This window comes from Hydra vulgaris, chromosome 11, assembly GCF_038396675.1.
Source record: "Hydra vulgaris chromosome 11, alternate assembly HydraT2T_AEP".
Lineage (NCBI taxonomy): Eukaryota > Metazoa > Cnidaria > Hydrozoa > Anthoathecata > Hydridae > Hydra > Hydra vulgaris.
In genome coordinates, this window is record NC_088930.1 from 26640034 (window position 1) to 26661556 (window position 21523).

General features: G+C 28.7%; 1 protein-coding gene across 2 annotated transcripts in view; it reads right to left on the minus strand.

Moving 5' to 3' along the window:
• LOC100210878 (uncharacterized) overlaps positions 1–21523 on the minus strand; it is a 108271-nt gene that overhangs the window by 60286 nt on the left and 26462 nt on the right. The window contains exons 6-8 of one of the 2 annotated variants that reach the window (XM_065810615.1): positions 3851–4078; positions 1579–1800; positions 944–1307 (exon numbers count right to left, since the gene is read on the minus strand). In XM_065810615.1, the coding sequence (XP_065666687.1) occupies positions 944–1307; positions 1579–1800; positions 3851–4078 (814 nt within the window). Of the gene's footprint in view, positions 1–943; positions 1308–1578; positions 1801–2335; positions 2389–3850; positions 4079–21523 lie in introns of those variants that run through there. The other variant, XM_065810616.1, reaches the window with a different exon arrangement.

The following is a 21523-nucleotide window of genomic DNA, read 5'->3' on the forward strand; positions in this document are numbered from 1 at the left end:
TTCAACTTTTCTTATATATTATTAGGCTTAAGTACGCTTTAAAAAAATTACATAGGGAAAAAAAATGTAATTATACAAGTGGTCTAAAACTTATTCACAGTACTGTATAATTTTACATTCTGTTAGATATAGTTTATAATCTGTACATAATGCTAGTACTTGGTTGGATAATCCTTTGCCACAACAACAGCATTGCATTTACATGGTTGTTTTGTCTTAAGTCATGGTTTACTGTTGCCTAAGAAAAGGAAATATAATGTGACTGTATAAATTCACTACACATTTATTTAGCACTCTTATGCGGATCCTTTGACAATCTCAGTATAGCATTATCTCAACAAAAAACTGCTGATTTCAACCTTCCTGTCTTCAGCTTAAAAATGAATCTGTTGTCGAAAAACTTTCAAAGTGTAGCCAACTGTTGTTTGTGGAATATTTATTTCTATTGAAATTTGTCATACAGTGTTACCGCCTCATATTAAAGCTATTTATAAAAAATTTGAAAATATTTATAAAAAGTTTTAGTTTATTAAATATCTATAGAAAAATATTTTGCAATAAACTAATGATAAAAGTAAAAATGCTGCAAGTAAATAACTGTAAACTGCAAGTAATTGTAAATATACTGATTCTATGCTATTGTTTTTATAAATAAATTTTTGAAAAAAACGTTTGAAAAACATTTTTGGAGTTAAAGGGATTAAAAAAATTTGAAAGTTTTGAGAAAATATTTGGAGTTACAAAATAAATTAAAAACCTTGAGAGCTAGATGGGTTAAAAAATTTTCTGGAGTTTAATGAGTTAAGAACTTTTGGAATCAGACAGGGGAAAACTTTATATCAGTGGGTTGAGAAAATGATTTAAAAAAAAAGAATATGAACACCAATATAGTTTCCTGAACTTGGCAAGAGAAAGAAAAAAGCAAATAAACAAGATTAAGTACCTGTGTTCTTCTTTACCACCTTGTAAAACCACATCACTTAAACCAATTTGACTGAACTGTTTAAATGGAATCATTAAATCAAACTCTTCTTTTTTTTGTCCCAATAATGACAAAAGTTGAAAAAAATTCATTGGTGGTAGTAAAAACTCAATAACTGGTTTTTGTTCATCATACTTCATTGATATCTTAAATAACGACTCAATTTCTAAACTTTCTTCACTATCGGTAATAAAAGATTTTTTTGCAGTAGAGTTACCAAGAAAATACCATTTTTCTTTTTCTTTTTTTAATTGTAAATGAAAATTTTCAAAGTGAAAGATGTCATTAAAAAAGCTAATATTTTTCTGTAATGACAATCGTAAATCTAGAAAAAATATATTTATAATAATTTATTATCTTTTATGGAGTAATTTTTTGTTTTACACAAAAAATTCAAAATTCATTAAAAAAATAAAACTAAAACAAATAAAATCTTTAAAAAAGAGTTAAATAAATATAAAACATAAAATAAATTAAATAAAAGACAATGTATATATAAAAATAAAATAAATAAAACTATTCTACTTAAGCATAAAACTAAATTATTTTATTAAACTATAAACATAATACTGAAATATTTAAAACAAGAAGCATACTAAAACCACCATTTCTTCCATTAAAAGTAAAATGAGAAATGGTTATTTTTTTGTCTTCTTTAGAGTTTTCAGTAAACTGCTCCGGAAGATCAATTGTAATATTTTTATCATTTGATAGACATTTAATGAAATTCTGGTAATCATGTAGTCCATCAACCATTTTGAATAAAAATTCTTCGGAACTTATGATTCGAAGTTCGATGGATACAGTTTGTGGAACATCTATTAAAATGGGTATGTAAGTTAAATACATAACATAAAACAAACTATTTTAAAAAAAAAAGCTCATCAAAATTGATAAATTATATCAAAAATGATATATAATTAAGATGCACATGTTTACACAATTAAAACTGAAATTTAGTTAAATAAAATTTTGTAAAATGTCATTTAAATAACAATATTTATAAAAGCAACACATACTAAAAAAAAATTGAAAAGATAAAAACTATTTCTACATTAAAAGCATATTTCTTACTGAAAAGTATGAAAATAGAATTCTAATTTATTTAAAAAAATAAATCTTCTTAGTGTTCATGCAAGAATTCTTTCTGATACTTTCACAAAAAAGATTATAAAAGAATTCTTTCTGATACTTTCATAAAAAAGATTATAAAAGAGTTCTTTCTGATACTTTCATAAAAAAATGTTGTAAAAGTATTAGAAAGAACATCTATAAATGAAAAGAACTACTTTTATGCATTTTAAAAGATATGATTTATACAAAGAAAACAATCAAGAAATTCAAACAAGCTACCTAAAACTTGCTTCATTTAAAATGGTGCATTTTGACAGGTACAAGTGGTTCACATTAATTTTGTGTTTGTTCTTATTACTAAAATGCCATATTGTCAGTGAATGATTTTAAATATTAGTAAAACATAAAAATTTACTTTCAAAAACTGTTTGCACAGTAGATAATAAAAAATAAATGCTTGCACGGTTGATGATTGTCCTGGTAAAGAACCTCATCCCATGTTTAGATGAGATTTTCCAAAAATGAAGATGATTTTGAGATAAACTAAAAACAATGAAGGTGTACAGAAACATATTTCTTACTGCTTTGTATCAGATATTACCTATGATGTAACATCAGATGATATGATGATGTAACATATGTACAAACTAATCATACCCATATTAAAAATAAAATTTCCAAATTTATCCAAATTAGGTAACCAGACAAAATAAGAAACCAGATGAATATTAAAATTGCAATACATCGTGAACTGTTCTACATTTTTGTCAGAAATTTGCATTCAATGTTTTTTTATAAAAAGGAATCATGTGTTAAAAGATGGAATAAAAAAGAAGAAAAAGAGTTCAATAGACTGTGGAATTACCCTTATGTCATTGATGTGGAATTACCCTTATGTCACCCTTTGTTCTGAAATATATAATAAATAGCATGAGGTATCAGTTTGAAATGAATAGAATGAGGTATCAGTTTAAAACAAATAGAATGAGGTATCAGTTTGAAATGAATAGAATGAGGCATCAGTTTGAAGTGAATAGAATGATGTATCAGTTTGAAGTGAATAGAATGAGGTATCAGTTTGAAGTAAATAGAATGAGGTATCAACCTGAATTTGATACTTATACTTATCATACTGATCTTAACTTTGATCTTTAAGCAAACTATAACTTAAGCTTCCATAGTGATGAAAGGATAAATTTATTAATTCTTTATTAAGTTCTGATTTAGATTAAATAAAAGAGTTATATAAATAGCAGCAATAAATGTCCAATCATTTCTTATTTAATGAATGTACATTTCATACCGAAGTTTATCAATATTTTATAACTTCAATGGTGTGTACATTTCATCAATAAAAAGTCAAGTACTATTGACTTTTTAATTTCAATTTTGTGTTAGTATTATTTTAATAATTTTAATTTTAATAAAATATTGTGCCACTTGTCCTAACTTTTTTAAGTAGACACTTAATTTAATACCACAAAAATATGTTGTAGAATTTATTCACCTTACAAGCTGCATTTTTTGTTATTCATATTGTTGTAAATCACCTAAAAACTTATGAAGCATTGTCAATCTAAATGTTACTTTTATAAAAAATCCCATTAAATTTGATTTTATTAAGTTAACTTCTGTTTTGTTTTGTTTTTCATTGTACTTTTTTTTTTTTTTTTTCCACTGTTTCACAATTTTGACAATAAACTTAAGCAGGCTAACGATAAAAACTTAAATTGTTCAAATTTTATATGCATTCATTTGTTAATTTATATGTTTAATAAAAAAATAAAAACTGACCTGGGCTTTTACTCCCACATCCATTTTCATAATCTTCTTTTGATATTTCGATTCTTGCAGTAATTCCAACTGGAAGAATTATTGGAGTAGGAGTTAAAACTACTATTTTGTCACCTTCAGCAATACTCAAAACCCAATCATAATTGTTTAACTTTCCAATGATTGGTAGTGGTAACAATGTATTAGAATTAGATAGTAAGCTGAAAAGGACCTCATTTACAGATTTTCCTAAAAAAAGCACCATTTAAATATATATATATATATATATATATATATATATATATATATATATATATATATATATATATATATATATATATATATATATATGTATATATATATATATTTATTTATATATATATATATATATATATATATATATATATATATATATATGTATATATATATATATATATATATATATATATAATGTATACATATATATAATATAATGTATATATATATATACACAATGTATATATATATATACAAATAAATGTATATATAAAAAAAGCACTATTTAAATATATATATATATGTGTGTGTGTGTATATATATATATATATATATATATATATATATATATATATATATATATATATATATATATATTATATATATATATATATATATATATATATATATATATATATATTAGGGCTGTCCAAAAAAATTTTTTTTTTCAGATTTGATTGCATAGTTGTTTATTTTGTGCCAATTTACAAAGTAATTAAATGTGCAAAAAATATTTCCAATCAGATAATTTTTATGGGGTGCTCAATGACCATAAAGTTTTACGAAAAATGTGAAAAAGATGGAAAAAGTAACAAAGTTCCACAAATTTCTAAAACCCGGTTAATTAGATTTTTCAGATTTGATCAGTTTTAATTATCTCTAAATATTAAATTCTGAATACAAATTACAATCCACATCCACTTTAGACTGGTTTATTAGCAGAGAAATTAATGAAATAAAATACTGCAATACGACTAAAGTTCTGCGGTTTTTGTTATATCAGAATTTTTCCAAAATAAAACACTAGGATTTTTGACTCTTTGTCATTGATTAAAATACGAATTATAAACAAAAAAACATATGAGCAATTAACATTTAATTATCGTAATGTTATAGTTCGTGCAATGTTAATGCTAGCGAGGACTATAACTCATCAGAGTACACTTTCTGGCATCTGGCACTCGCTTTCTGTGATCCTCAACCACCTGAATTAACCTCTGCATTTCAGATTCATTCCTTGTAATCGATTCATTAAACATCGACATTAAAGCCACAGATCGTTCGGCAGCATCATTTACTACTTTCAATGAATATACTAAATTTTTTCCTTCTTGGTATTCTGGGGAATCATTCCAGGTAGCTGGATCGTTGTTGAACAGAAAATCAATATCAACCTTCATTGACCGCAACGCACTTGCTGAAACTGATGTCACCAGCATGTCCAGAGATTTCTTCTCTAGACTTTCAATGTTCTTTAATTTGATCAACCTTTCAGACCAGTTCTCACCGTGAAATTTCATGTTGGAAATCATTTTTCGCTTCTCTTCCGTTTGAAGTTTGTTTGAAAACAAAGCTAGTGGGACCAATTCTGGTGAAAGGTACCACAAATGATTTTGAAAGTTCTTGACTGCTGCTTCGGAAATCGTTTTATTCACAACTGCAAACTGCTTAAGTTGCTGAAACAGAAACAAGTCATTAACTGGAGCATCGCTGGCATTTGTGCATGATATCCAAGATTTTACATAAACCAGACTAGCAAATAAGCAAAATTCACAGAGATTTTTTTTCCTCTTTTGTGGTCAACTTGAACTCTTCACGAAATAAATAAATCTTAAAACAATAAATAACCTTGGCCATCCAGCGAGCCATGTGATAAGCACCAGGGATCTTGAAATGATAATTTTTCTCTTCTTGATCAGGCAGTTTTCCAAGTATTAACAGACAGAGATCCATGATTTTTTTGTAGTCATCCCTTGGCATTTTAACATGCAGGTTTTCTTTGAGGAATGCAATCACTTCATTTTGTAGTTCTTGCACCAGGGGTATTTTCATTCGAATGTCATCCAGAGGTTTAAAATTTCCTTGATTAACTTTGGGCCAATATTGCTGAAATCTCTGGAAAAGAGGTATGTTGGGACCAGATGATGGTCCAAATAGTGATCCAAACACTCCTGCTACTATGATCTCATGAACATGGTGTCTGCAAGCGAAATATAACAAATTTCTACCTATATGTTTCTCTAGAACTACACATGCACCATTTTTGGAGCCAGTGTTAGAGGCTGTAGTATCAAAACTCATTCCAATAACATCACCAATTATGTCCCAGAAATTAAGCAGATGAATAACTGCTTTTGCTTGGGCTTCTCCAGTTCCAGCTGATAGTTTTGCTATTCCAAGTATTTTGTCAACATTGTGACCTGTCACACCTACAGATAGCCGGTCAACATTTGCTTTAGGGGCTGCAGAATTTGTACGATCTATCATCAGTTTGCCATCCCAGTGGACGATTAATGGTGGCTTGTCCAAATCGCAGAATTCAGTTCGAACATTGGCTTCAATATTTGATCGATGATAGGTTCGTTTTCTACGGACTGTAGAACGTGACAATGATCCATCATCGAGGTTCTGTCCACCAGCCCTTGCAATTGCTGCTGCTAGTATAGTAAATTTTGTGTCAGATAGATTAATTCTGTCTAATGTTGATGAAACATCAGGCGAGTCAAGAATTGTATCTAAGATACATTGTCGTTTTGGAGCACTTGCTAAACTTGATTCAGCTGACCCTGAAGAACTTGCTTTACTGACTTGTTGTCTGTAATAAACAGGGATTTCTATCTCAAAATCTCTATCAACCATTTTGTCATTATCAACAGCATCGTTATCGTTGTCATCACTATAACTTTCGTCATGTAAAGGTTCAATAACAGGAACTATTGCACTCGCACCAGATTGTCTTTGCTCTTCTTTTAGCTTTCGTTCTCTCTCTGCTTGTTTCCTTGCTTCATTTCTTTCTTCTAATTTTGAAAGTTCTTTGTCCTCTCCAAACATCACCATTTTTCTCTGACATCTCTGATCCAATAAAAGTTCTTTATCTTCTTCAATTCTGATCATGGTTTCAGCATCCTAGTGGGCAATGTCAAAAAGTAGGCCAATGGTGTCTGTAAATGATTTCTCTCTCAATTTCTGAGAATCTGACAATCTGGATTTTTTTTTTTTTATTAATTTAAATTCCTGGACTAAAGTTTTCAACTTTAAGACTACATTCGGATGAAATGCTGTCGGAATACGGGCTTTATTCCAAATAATAATCAGTTCATCAACAGTTGTTTTAAGACTTTCAGGCACTGACTTTTTGGTTGAATTAAGATGATAAAAAAATGTTTTTAAAACATCAGATGTTAAGGGAAGAACTTTATCTGGAAGATTTGGCTCTGGTTGTCCAATTAAAAAGATTTTGGTTTGAAGTCGTGTAGAGATAGCAACACGAGATGATGCTGCCATTTCAATGATAACTGAAATATTATGAGAAAATCAAAACTCAATACCATATTATACAAACTTATCATTCAGTTGTTGGTTTATGCAGCTGCAGCAATATATTATAATAATTATTACTAAAGAAATTAAATAAATATTTTCAAATTAGAAATTATTATTATCTGCACTTAATAACAAACAATACACTACCAGACTACCATGCTAGTTTTCTGTAATAGGTTACTAAGGTTAGGTACTATCAAAATATTAATACATTTGTTGTCAAACTGAAATTCCAAATAAAAATAATATTTATACTTATAAACCTTTTTATTCTGTTTGAACAAATTCTAAATTGAGTTAAATAATAGTATTAAAATTATGAATACAAATTTTAACAAAATGATATAAACACAGTTGTTTTAAACACAAGCAGACATTTTTTAGTCTGGTGCCCTGATGACAGTTAATCTGCTGCACTTTAATTAATCTATATAGCACGCAATCAGACAATATTTCAGTGGAAAAAATCTAACTAACTAGGTTCTAGAAATTTTTGGAACTTTGGAACTTTTTACACGTTTTTGACGTTTTTCGTAAAACTTTATGGTCATTGAGCACCCCCTAAACATTATCTGATTGGAAAGATTTTTTCCACAGTCAATTACTATGTCAAATGGCACAAAATAAACAACTATGCATTCAAATCCGAGAAAAAATTTTTTTTCCTGTGTTCACATGAACAGCCCTAATATATATATATATATATATATATATATATATATATATATATATATATATATATATATATATATGTATATATATATGTGTGTGTGTATATATATATATATATATATATATATATATATATATATATATATATATATATATATATATATATATATATATATATATATATATATATATATATAAATATATATGTATATATATATATATATATATATATATGTATATATATATATAAATATATATATATGTGTGTGTGTGTATATATATATATATATATATATATATATATATATATATATATTTATATATATATGTATATATATATATATATATATATATATATATATATATATATATATATATATATATATATATATATATATATATATATTAAATTTATCAATATATATATATACATATATATATATATATATATATATATATATATATATATATATATATATATATATATATATATATATATGTATATATATATATATGTATATATATATATATATATATATATATATATTTATATATATATATGTATATATGTATATATATATTAAATTTATCAAAATCTAGCTAAATTTATTAATTTAACTATAGTACAAGTACTCAAAGCATGAAATGAATTTTCTCCCTCCACTAGTAAATTGTAAACAAAAAGTATAAAAAATTTGGCTTAATAAAAAAATAACAAAAAAAATAATAACTAAAATTTATAATAAGAATATAAACCAGTCTATCACTTTTAGTATTGAAAGCTTAATTGGTTTTTTTAACAATAACAAAAACATTTGAATTAAGTAAAACCATGGGCTGCCCAGCATTTAACTAAGAGTCATGCTGGGTTAGGGTTGCCAGATGTCTGGCTTTAACAAAGGAGATCACAGTAAAAAATTTATTTTTACAGGTTTGGCGCTGTATTCTCCTCCGTAATTGTCTGACATCTGGCAACCCTATGTTAAGTGTCCTTTTTTAAAGTAAATAAAAAGCTTTTATTTACTTTATTAGTTATTATCATTTTTTTTTGCTTTTTTTTTCATTCATCAAGATTTTGTAGTTTTCACTGGTGGCTTGTGACAATCAAACTTTTACAACATGGTTATAAGAAAGTTAATTAAACTTCTTTCAATACATGTAAATGATATGTGCAATAAATTTGTCAATATTAATTAGGTTTAAATATTTCATTTATAATTACTTTATTGACAACTTTTTATTAATACCAAATACTTTAAATAGTTTTTTTATAAGGAAAATGCTAACTATTGATCATTCTTTTAAAAATAGAACAATACATTACATTTTTCCCGGAAAAATTTGAACAATGCCAAAGTCACTAGGTCCAAATAAATAAACTGTAAAAGGTCACCCCTTTTCCAGTATATCTATTTGCAGTATATTTTATAAGGACAATAGGATGAATATGGACTGAAACTAAAAAAGTTTTATGGATGTCTATAAAGTGACAGGACAACTGATAGGCAAGTAAAACTTTTTTTTCTTATCAAGTATTACTCAGGCATGCATAATTGCTAACATTTTGATTTGGCTATGATATTACCTATTGCAGCAAATCGCGTTAAAATAAGCCTCCAAATATGAAAAAAAGAAAGTATGAAAAAAATTTTTAGGTAGAGACAAAACAAAAACCACTAAAGGTGTAATTGAAATTTTACTAAATTGTTGCATAAACAATTTGACAAAACTGTGAAAATTTCAGGGCATACATCTAAAAAATATTGTGGTGAATCGGGACATTTGTTACAACAAAAACATTTATATTTGGCTGGAAAGAGTGTAACAAGCAAAGATTACAAAAAAGAACCTGATAACTACAGTAGCAGTAGTGAGATTAAAGAGATGGCAATCAATGGCAATAGCACTAAAATGATAGTTGCAGAACCAAAATGCTGAAAATAGTTCAGATGAAAAAGAAGGTCATGAAAGCAAAGTTGAACAGAATGATAAAAATGCTATAGATGCTGATGACAAGCAAATTCAATTGGAAAAACATAATGTACATGGTTGACTGATAAAGACAAGAAGTAGTACACTGGGGTGAAACATGTGCATTTTTATTATTATCAAATCAAAAACGTAGGTTGTTTTCAATTTCACCCAGAACTCAGGAAGAAGCAGAAATTGTATCTTGTTCAGAGTTGATCAAGTTTTGTACTTGGAAGAATGTCTTGAAACATTTCTGCATCCTGCAAAATACAGGGTCACATTTTCCCTCAAATTGAGGATAAATCACTGTTCAGCTATTCTCAAAAATAGGATGTATGAATCAACCAACTGAATATTAAGATTTTTCGAAATTCAATGTAAACTCTAGGAAATGGTAATTATTCCCATTTTGTTAATACCATAGACAGTGGTACTTGTACCAACTGTTTTTAGAATTAATTTAAAAAATACTGAACCTGAATTTTATTTTCGTTTCATTCCAAACAATAATGTGTAAACAGTGATTATTTTTGTGCTTTTACAACATTGACGATTTTTATTAGTTGCAACAAAAAAACTATATTTGCAGTCAATGGTACCAAAAAAATTCTAAAAATGTCCCTATTCACACCAGTTTATCATACAGAAGTAGATGGAGTTTACTCATGCCCCTTGAAATGAGAAAACTGTTGTACAAACCTTTTAGATTCTATAGATTGAAAATACAAGCAATGGAAAAATTACCAGTTTTTATTATATTCTTATATATGTCAAAAGCTTTTAATTCTGTACCTCATAACGTAATGTGTCTTAAACTAAAAAGTTATGTAACTTTATGTAACAGCAAGTTTAATAATATCACCAGTCTTGTTAACATTTCAGCAGAAATTTAGGCCTTAAGACCAAAATCTTGGTCTTGAGACTCATATTTAACTGTCTTGGTCTTGGTATTGGTCTTGAAGCCTAATGTCTTGGTCTTAGTCTTCATCTTGAAATCCTAGAGTATTGGTCTTGGTCTCGAACCTGTCTTTTACTTTCTTGATTCTTTTGAAAAATATCAATGAATGAATTAGTTATTAATAACAAACCGTAGATCGCTGCAACTTCCCGCTTTAAATGAGAATTTTGATATTGGTCTTGTAAAAACTTTGAAAGTTTTGATCTTGGGTTGATTTTTTTATGTCTTAGTCTTGGTCTTGAGCCCAAATGTCTTGGTCTTGGCCTTTGCTGTCTTGACTACATCTCTGCGTTTAAGATGTTAGAAGTTTCAGGGTGATTAAGAAGAGCATTATAGGTTTTATCAAGAAAAAAAACTTTTGCATTCTGAGTCCATTATTTTATGTGTTTTTGATAATAAGGACAAAATTCAAACAACAAAATAGTTCCATCAGTAGTTAACCAAGGTTTTTCATAAAATGTTAGATTTTTATCACATATAATTGCCTTTGCTTTGCTTTTTGACTTACTGATTTTAGAGTCAAATGAAAATGATCTCATAAAAATTAGGAATTTACTTGTTTACAGCTTTTTACAACATTTTCAAAAGAAATTTAAGACATCAAACATACAATTTGTATTACAAATTATCATAACATCTAAAACATTATTTGAAAGAGAATTCATATCATTGGTTTTGCAAAAACAGCAACTTCCTGATACAATAACATTTTTTTAACATACACCTTGTCACAAAGAATATAAGTTCCTAGTAGAAATTTTCAATGTTATGTTAGTTATGTTAACTAACATAACCATGTAAGCTTTTGATTTAGAAAAGAATGTAATAGATCTAAACAAAATTGATGGCATGCCAAAATAATTGCTATTAAAATTTAATGTAAACAAATATAAACTTATATACTTTAAATGCCATTTAGGAGGCAAAAATACCAAGTATACAATCAACTATGTTATATCTAGTGTTAAATTTTTGTAAAAGGCCTCCTAGGCAAAGACTTAAGGGGTAAACAGATTCTATCTGTTGACCAGCCTCGCACCCCTTCTTCATCTATTAGGCTGGCGCAGATGTATTTTTAATACATTGTTTCCAGTTTAGGATGTTGAATGCTGGATCTTCTTGACTCAATGCATGGGTTTTGCTTGTGTCTCTGTTTTTATGACTAGGCAACTCATTCTATTATCTCCTAATGAGATTACAGCTCTAAAACTCAGTTTTATGGTTCTGAGGCCGGCTGGTAGTCAGGTTTCCCGAACTCTGTGGTAGCTCTCAGAGAGGCTGATTCCATCAACAGCTGAAAAATATCAAAGTATTAACAGTGCCATGTTGCGCATGGATGGTGTCCTTGTTTGTACTTTTGGTGTGCATTGCGGAGACCACATTTGGAGCCCTTTGTTACGGCTTAGGGTTTATTAGTAGAAATGAGCCAATTGCTTGGGGTATTAAACAGTGTTCTGAGTACTATCTATGCTTTGAGTCAAGTTCTTCAATCTAATTTAAAAATGAATAAAGTCACAAAAACTATAAAACACAAAAAACCATCATCATCACCAAGTTCTCTAAACCTATCATTCACTAATATTCGTGGTCTTCGAAGTAACTTTTCTTCTGTTGAGTCTTATCTATTGCAAACTTCACCAGACCTACTTGCTCTTTGTGAGACTAACTTGAGTTCAGCTGTCTCATCTTGTGATCTTAGTTTTGATGGTTATCTTGCTTTAATTCGTAAAGACTCCAATAGTCACATGCTTGGCCTGGGTATTTACATTCGTAAGAATTAACATATTTGTCGTGAAACTAGGTTTGAATCCACAGACTATTCTTTCATGTGCGTTCGTTTAGCACCACTTCAATCTATTGCCTTTTTCTTTGTCTCTTTGTTCTATATCGCTCACCTTTATCTCAAGACTGCACTCTTTTTGATGCTATTTCTGATCATATTGACCAAGCCCTCTCTCTTTATCTATAAGCTAATATAGTTGTTGTCAGTGACTGTAATGCTCACCACTCTTAATGGCTTGGCTCTAGTGTCAGTGATTCTGCAGGCATTAAAGCCCACAACTTTTGCCTTTCTCAATCCCTAACTCAAATAGTCAACTTTCCAACTCGCTTTCCTGACAACCTGAATCATATACCTTCTCTACTTGACTTATGTCTTGTTTCTGATCCTAGTCAGTGCTCAGTTTCTCCACATTCACCCTTCGGTACTTCTGATCACAGCTCTCTCTAAAACTAATATCTCATTTTTTTTCATCACCTGAATCCCCCTATTATCGAACCTCTTACAACTACAGTAAAGCTGACTGGGATTCTTTCTGTGATTTTCTTCATGACGGCCCTTGGGTAGAAATCTTTTGTCTTCCTGTCGACAAATGTACTTCTTACATAACTTCGTGGATTCAGGCTGGCATGGAATCTTTTGTTCCCTCCCGACAATTCCAGGTCAAGCCTCACTCTCCTATATGGTTTTCCTCACACTGTGCTGCTGCGATTGCTAATCGAAACCGTTACTTCCATATTTATCAGCAAAACAATTCTCCAGAAAACAGACTTCTGTTTATTACTGCTAGAAACAATTGTATAAAGGTTTTGTCTAACGCCAAAACCCGCTATACTCAGGTCATGAAATTTCGTATCTCATCTCAAAAATTAGGCTCTCGTGACTTCTGGAGAATCTTTAATAATATTAATAATAAGGGCAAATCTATAATTCCATCTCTCTTGTATGGTTCAGACTTTGTCACCTCACCTAAAGACAAAGCTGAACTGTTTGCTAAAAACTTTTCATCGATATCATCTCTTGATTCCACTAGTTGCGTTCAACCTGATATTGCCAACAAACAGGTTGATCCATTGCTTGACATTCATATCACTCCAGCCTCTGTATCTAAAGTGATTTCCTGCCTAGACTCTTCTAAAGCTTGTGGCCCGGACAACATAGCTATTATTGTCTTGCAGAAGTGTTCTCCGGAGCTGTCGTCTATACTCTCAAAACTATTCAACAAGTGATGATCAGAGTCTTATTTTCCAGCCTGCTGGAATGCGGCATCTGTTATCCCTATCTTCAAAAATTCTGGAGAGCGATCTGATTCGTCTAACTACCGTCCCATTAGTCTTCTTCCTATCAAAAGCAAGGTTTTTGAATCTTTAATTAACAAACACTTAATTTCTCATCTTGAATCTAATAACTTACTTTCTGACAATCAATATGGATTTCGATCTTCTCGTTCTACAGCTGATTTGCTAACAGTAATAACTGACAGGTTTTATCGTGCATTAGATAAAGGTGGAGAGGTTAAGGCCATTGCTCTTGATATTTCAAAAGCTTTTGATAAAGTTTGGAATGCTGGTCTTCCGGCAACATCTTTAAGATTATTGAATCGTTCCTTTCCAATCGTAGTATAAAAGCTGTCTTCGATGGACAGCACTCTTCTTCTTATTCTGTAACTTCAGGGGTTCCTCAAGGTTCTATCCTTGGCCCAATACTCTTTTTATTTACATTAACGATCTTCCAGATATTTCCACATCTAAGGTGGCATTGTTTGCTGATGATCCTACCATTTATTCTTGTCGTAATAAGAAACCAATACCTTCTGATTGCTTGAAGGGGGCATTTGAGCTTGAAAAAGATCTCACTTCTGCTACAGCATGGGGCTCACAGTGGCTGGTGAACTTCAATACAGATAAAACTCTACTTTTTTCAGCCAATCGTTATCGCAATAATTTAGATCTTCCTATATTTATGAACGGTGATGTACTCGATGAGTCATCTACTCTTCATCTCCTAGGATTAATTCTTACTTCCAATCTTTCTTGGAAACCATATATCAAATCAGTTGCAAAATTATCATCTACTAAGGTTGCATATCTTTATCGAGCTCGTCACTTTCTTAATTCTGATTCTATTCTCTATCTCTATAAATCTCAAATCCAGCCTTGTATGGAATACTGTTGCCATATCTGGGGCGGTACTTCTAATGATGCCCTTTCTCTTTTAGACAAGGTACAAAAACGCATTGTAAACATAGTTGGACCTGCTCTTGCAGCCAACCTCCAACCGTTATCACATCGTCGTAATGTTGCTTCTCTTTCCCTTTTCTACAAATACTATTATTGGCACTGCTCTAAAGAGCTAGCGTATCTTGTGCTATCTACTAAAATTCATTCTCGTGTTACTCGTCATTCAATTAAGTGTCATCCTTTTTCTGTGACTGTTCCTAAGTGCTTCAAAAACGCTTATTCGTCTAGTTTTTTTCCTCGAACACCAGCTCTTTGGAATTCGCATCCTTCATTTTGCTTTCCTGATTCATATAATTTGCAATCCTTTAAGTTGTCCGTCAATCGTTATCTTGCTCTACATTCTTCATCTTTTCTCTTTCAGTAACTTCCAACTTCAATTAGGGGCTGCTTGCAGCCTTGTTGGAAGCGAAAATGTTAAAAAAAAAAAAAAATTAAGTTGCACTCCCAGAAACTAAGGTTAAAAAAGATTTAAGAATAATGATTTCAAATGACTTGAAGTGATCTAGTCAAAATAATTTTGTGTTTAGAAAATCAAATAAAATTTTAGGTATAATATTTAATTAAAAAAAAAAAGAGAAGATACATTAAAATGATCAGTTAAAAGCAGTCGTGTTGAGAAAATGCACAATAAAGGTAAGCAACAAGAAGATAAGTTTAAAACAATAATTTTATTGTAAAATATATTTTTCTTGTATTTATTAAGATTATTTGAGTATGAGCTATTAATACTTTATGACTTATTAAATACGTTTACTTTAATTTTATTGGAATATCTTAACTATAAAGTTTTAAATGTTTTTACGAATTTTAGAGATACATAGGAAGTTAATAAAATTAAATAAAGTGAATATGTTGAATTAAATATGGTAATATTTTGTATTTGGGTTTTTATATTTTGGATTTTTTTTAAATAGTTAACTTTTTATTAAAATGCATGAACACTTTTGTGCTGAAGGCACACATATGAGCGCCTACAATAAACCAATCAAAATATCACTATAAATGTTATTGTTCAATCCTATTTAGTGTTAAATATTAACCTTCATACCATAAAAAACTTCATACCATTAAGACAATGGAATATAATATCAGTAAAGATAAAGAGAATGGGAAAAAAATTAAAATTACTAGGACTTTTATTCCATTTATGACAACACCAGGACCAATGTTTAGAAAATCTGCAATACCTAATTGTGATGGCAATATCTAACCAATCCATTTGAATTGTTTTTTGATAATGCTTTAATACAAAAACTTGTCACTGGAACAAATCACTATAATTCAAGGTTAAAATTCTCTCCTATAAATAATAGAATGATATATATTGATATTTCCTCAAGTGATATCAAAGTATTTATAGCAATCTGTTTAGCAATGGAACTAATAAAACTACCTCGCATCCATGCCAAGTGGAAACAAAAACAATTGTTTTTTCTACCTCATCTTTTAGTAAAGTAATTTCTTGTGCAATCAAGTAAATGTTATAGTCAAATCTTTTACCACCTATTGGAAATATGTGTTCATAATGGTTTTGTACTTGAGCCTTAGTTTACTGACCATCATGCTCTCCGTCATCAAAGTTTTTGTGAGGAACTTATTAATAGAAAGATTAACAATTAGTAGAAAATATTAGATCTAAACCTGGAAGACCTACTAATTCAAATAAACACACGTTACAATATACAAATGTTGGAGTTTATAAACCTTTAGTGAATGATAAGCCAAGAGATTGCAAAAATTGTTCTGAAAAGATTCGAAAAGTAGTTTAGTTGGTCAGTCCCATTTAAAAGGTATTTGTAGATCACTCGTTTTTTTCTCATTTTGCAATGTCCATTTATGCCTTGATTCAATTGTTGTAATGAGGCATTCATAGTTTTATTTTAAAAATTTTATGTACATATTTACTTTTGTTGACTAAATATACTAAATAAAATAACTTAAAAAAAAATTTCATTTCTTTAAAATAGACATAAGTTTAATATTTTCTACTTATCTAACTAAAGAAAGTAGCTCATCAAAGTTAGTTTTCTATTGAGATATTTTTATATTTTTACTGAATAACAAAAATTAGGTTAAAAAAAATGTTAAAAAAATTCATTATTTGCTAGTTATCCAAATTTGGAAAGTAACCCTCAAATGAAAGCTTTTTAAATTTTACACCTTTTTATAAGCCTTAATTTTTTTTTTTACTTTCTTATTATAGTTTTTAGATTTCAAATTTTGTCTGCTTTCCAATGGAATATACTTTGTAGAATTTTTTTTTGTAAGCAAACTATTATATTTAAGTGTTAATGTGACATATTATTACGTTTTTTAAATTGTCAAAAAAAATGTCAAAATTTCAAAATGATAAATATGGAAATGACAGGAGCGAATTGTATTTGTTTTGGTTATTCAGTTTCAAGTTATTATTTTGGATTGCATATATATTTCGTATTCCGAATAAAAATGATGAATATAGCATAAAATAAAATTATCAACTGTTGATAAATGTAGTTACGTCTCAGAGGTTGTAACAACAGCAACAACAACAAAAAGCAATATATTTACCAGAAATATAGATGTTTTACATAAGAATGTTATACGTTATAAAAAATATTTGTACAGTCTACATTCTGGATGGTTCACTCTCATATAGCTAGGCTAAATCGAGGAGAGCGACCATGAACAAAACAAAACAAAACAAAAGAAAGAAAAGAAAAAAAAGAAGCAAATAAAACAAATAATACACTCACAGAAGGTTGCAATTAGTCTACATTCATATTTGTATCTTATATAATTTATATGGTGATTTATCTATTATCACCATTGATACTATTGCTGTTTCTATTTATTTTGATGTAGCAAGTAGTATTTTAATTTGGTTTTGAGAACATATTTTTTAATATTGCTAAAAGGGATTGATTTTAATTTATTTTGAATTTGATTCCAGTCCATTAATGCAGAGTATTTAAAGGAATGTTTGCCGTAGGATTTTGTATTATATTTTTGCACACTCAGTGCACCTCTGCAAGAATTTCTTGTAAGTTGGCAGCTAATTGTACTGCGTAGAGTAAACCATTTATTAAATATAGAAGGTAGTTTTTTGTTAAGGCAGCTGTGAATAAATAAACAATTTTCAATTTTGATAATATTATGCAGTTTTAAAATTTGTAGTGTGTTAAAAGATGGGAATGTATGTGCATTGTTTGGTAGAAATTCAATAACCCTGACTGCTTTTTTCTGCATGATAAATAGGCGATTTACAGTACTTATGTTTTGACTCCATGATAAAAGGCAATATGTGAGATGAGAGTGAAACAAAGCATAGTAAATAGATTTTAAAGTTTTTTGTTGTATAAAATGTCTTAGCTTTGACAGGATGGCAAGGGATCTATTCAACTTATTAGATAAATCGTTATAATGGTAAGTCCAGGCTAAGTTTTCGTCTAGCTTTATACCCAAGTAGTTTACAAATTTTTTGCACCAAAGTTTTTTCCCATTTAACTTAATTTTGAGCTGCTGATCTAATTTTTTGTGACGACTTTTAAATAATATTAAATCAGTTTTTTTGGAGTTGAGGGAAATTTTGTTGGCATTTAGCCAGAGGCATAGTTTTTTAAGATCATAGTTAACATATTTGTTGATTTGTTTTATGGACTTATTAAAATAGAGAAGGTTTGTGTCATCTGCAAAGTGTTGGACTCTACAAAATTTTAAAGCTTTAGACATGTCATTTATATAAATAAGAAACAATAAAGGGCCAAGGACAGATCCCTGAGGAACACCTACTTTGATATCGTTTAGGTCTGAGCTCATCCCACTAATGGATACTAATTGAGTTCTATTAGTAAGGAAAGATTTGAACCAAGAGTTTGAGACTCCTCTAATACCATAGTACGATAGCTTATAAAGTAAAATGTCAATATCTACAGTGTCAAAAGCCTTTTGAAGGTCGATAAAAATGCCACATCCACACATTCCTTCATCCAGAGAATCTTTAACTTTTTCTGTTAGACTTAATAAAGCAAGTGATGTAGAGAAGTTTGTTCGAAAACCAAATTGTAATTCACAAAACAATTTATTTTCATTGAAGAATTTGTATAAGCGGTTAAACATTAGCCTTTCAAGAATTTTATCAATGTTGGAGAGGAGGGAAATTGGCCTATAGTTTGATATTAATAGTTTTGAATCAGTTTTAAAAATAGGTACAACTTTGGCAGTTTTTAAGTTTTCTGGGAAAATACCACTTGAGAACGAGATATTAAAAATGTTAGAAAGAATTCTTGAGAGTTCTATTTTTAATAGTTTTAGAATTTTAACAGGCAGACCATTTGGTCCAGAAGCTTTATTTGCGTCTAAAGAGTTGATAATATTTGAAATTTCATGTTCGTCAGTAGGTTTTATAAAGAATGATTTTTGAAAAGGATTTGATAAGTAATATGTAAAATGATTCATGGATGAAGGAATTGTTGCCTGGACATCCTTACCAATGTTAGTAAAGTAGTTGTTGAAAACATTACAAATATCAAAGGGGTTTGTTATTGTTTTATTGTTATGTATGATTACATGAGGAGTTGTTTGAGAGTTACTTTTAATATTAATAATGTTTTTAATGCCTTTCCAGGTTGCTTTTATATTCTTTATATTTTCAGTAAAATAATTATCGTAGTATTTTTTTTTGCTTTCTTTGAGTTTAGATTGGAGGTTATTACGAAATGTTTTATACTCATTATGATATATGGTTTTATTTGTTTGATTTTTAGACCTAATATATTTTTTAAAGAGATTATTTTTGTGCTGTATAGAGTGCTTGAGTTCATCTGATATCCTTGGTTTAGTCTTGAATTTAATGTTTTGTTTGTTAAGCTTTTTCAAAGGCGCATGGATATCGAGCAGTAGATTAATGTTGGAAATAGTATTCTCAAGAGACTGAGTACAATTATCAGGGTATATTTTTGGTTCTCTGTCTAAACTAAGATTGTGAAAATCGTTTCTAAATGCAACTTCATTGAACCTTTTCCAGTTTCTTTCCTGGATTAAGAGCTTTTTATTAGGTGGTGGTTTAAGAATATTATAGGCTATCAGAAATTGTGGAAGATGATCTGAGATTGTGGTGGTAAGATTCCCTGCTTTATATTTATTTGATTTAAGATTTGAAAAGATGTTGTCTATTAGTGTTTTTGATGTTTTACAGATACGAGTAGGGTGGACAATGTGAGGTAGAAAGTAATTTGAGGTGAGTGAATCTAAAAAGTCTCTAGTATATGAATCTGTGTCATACTTTAACAGATCAATGTTGAAATCCCCTAAAATAAATACAGTTTTATTTTCTTTTGTTAACGGTATGAATATGCATATTCAAACCATATACCTTATATCATATAAGCATTTAAGTTATATGCTATATGAAAATATGTTATAGATGCAAACATTTCATCAAGTTATACACTTGAGGTATGTATATGAGTATAAATGCTAAGTATCATATATTCAGAGTATATTTATTTAAAATGTTAGCTAATAGAGCTTAATAAACTCTATATTCTATATAAAGTTTACTTAGCTGGATTAGTTGATAATTTATATATCACTCTAAATTATCTTGGTTTCTTTTCTGGAAACAAGAAAAAATCAGGTTCAATTTTATTATTTTAGACGGTTTAAAAGCACTTATTACTGTAAAAATATATTTCTATTGTTATTAATAAGTAAAAACTTATTCAGTAAAAAAAAATAGGATTTTAATAAATACTTTTAAAAAAAGCTAGTATATCAAAGCTTCTTATATTAAAATTCAAAAGCTCATATATAAATTTTTGTTTTTGTTATGCTGTATTGCAATTTATATTATAGCAAATAAAAAATACTTGATGCAATAAAAATGATGCAAAAGTCTGCAACCAAATATTGCATCACTAACATACATAAATCAAACAATATTTAGCTATAAAATAAGTACAATGTATTAAAAGAAGGTTACAGAATTCTATTTAAAAATCACTGTGTATTAAATTAAGTTACAGAATTTTATTTCAAATCTTGATTTTAAGTTTAAGCTATGATTTATTATCTATTTTGTTAAATACAGAAAAATAATATCTTAAAATCTAAGGTTATCTTCAACTAAAATATGATATTTCATGTTAAATATCTAGTTTCAAAGTTAGCTGCATTGTATGATGATATACTTGACTAATCTAGCTGACTTTTAAAAATGGTGCCACTGCATGACAAACGTTTCTTTTGCTTTAGAATGCAATCAAAATTTGTAAACTAAATTTCTTAAAAGTTGTTGCTTGTAACTTGCGATGATGTTTCTGCAAATCGCAAGTTGTTGAAAAGGCATTTCAAATAATTCCTTTATACTTTATCCACCACATTAAAATAAGACAACTTGTTACTGTCTTATTTAAATATGATTTATCCAAATTAAATCATAAAGAAAAAATATATATATATGTAAGGATGGTAAGTTTATACTGTGGAACCATATTGCTTATATATTCTATGAA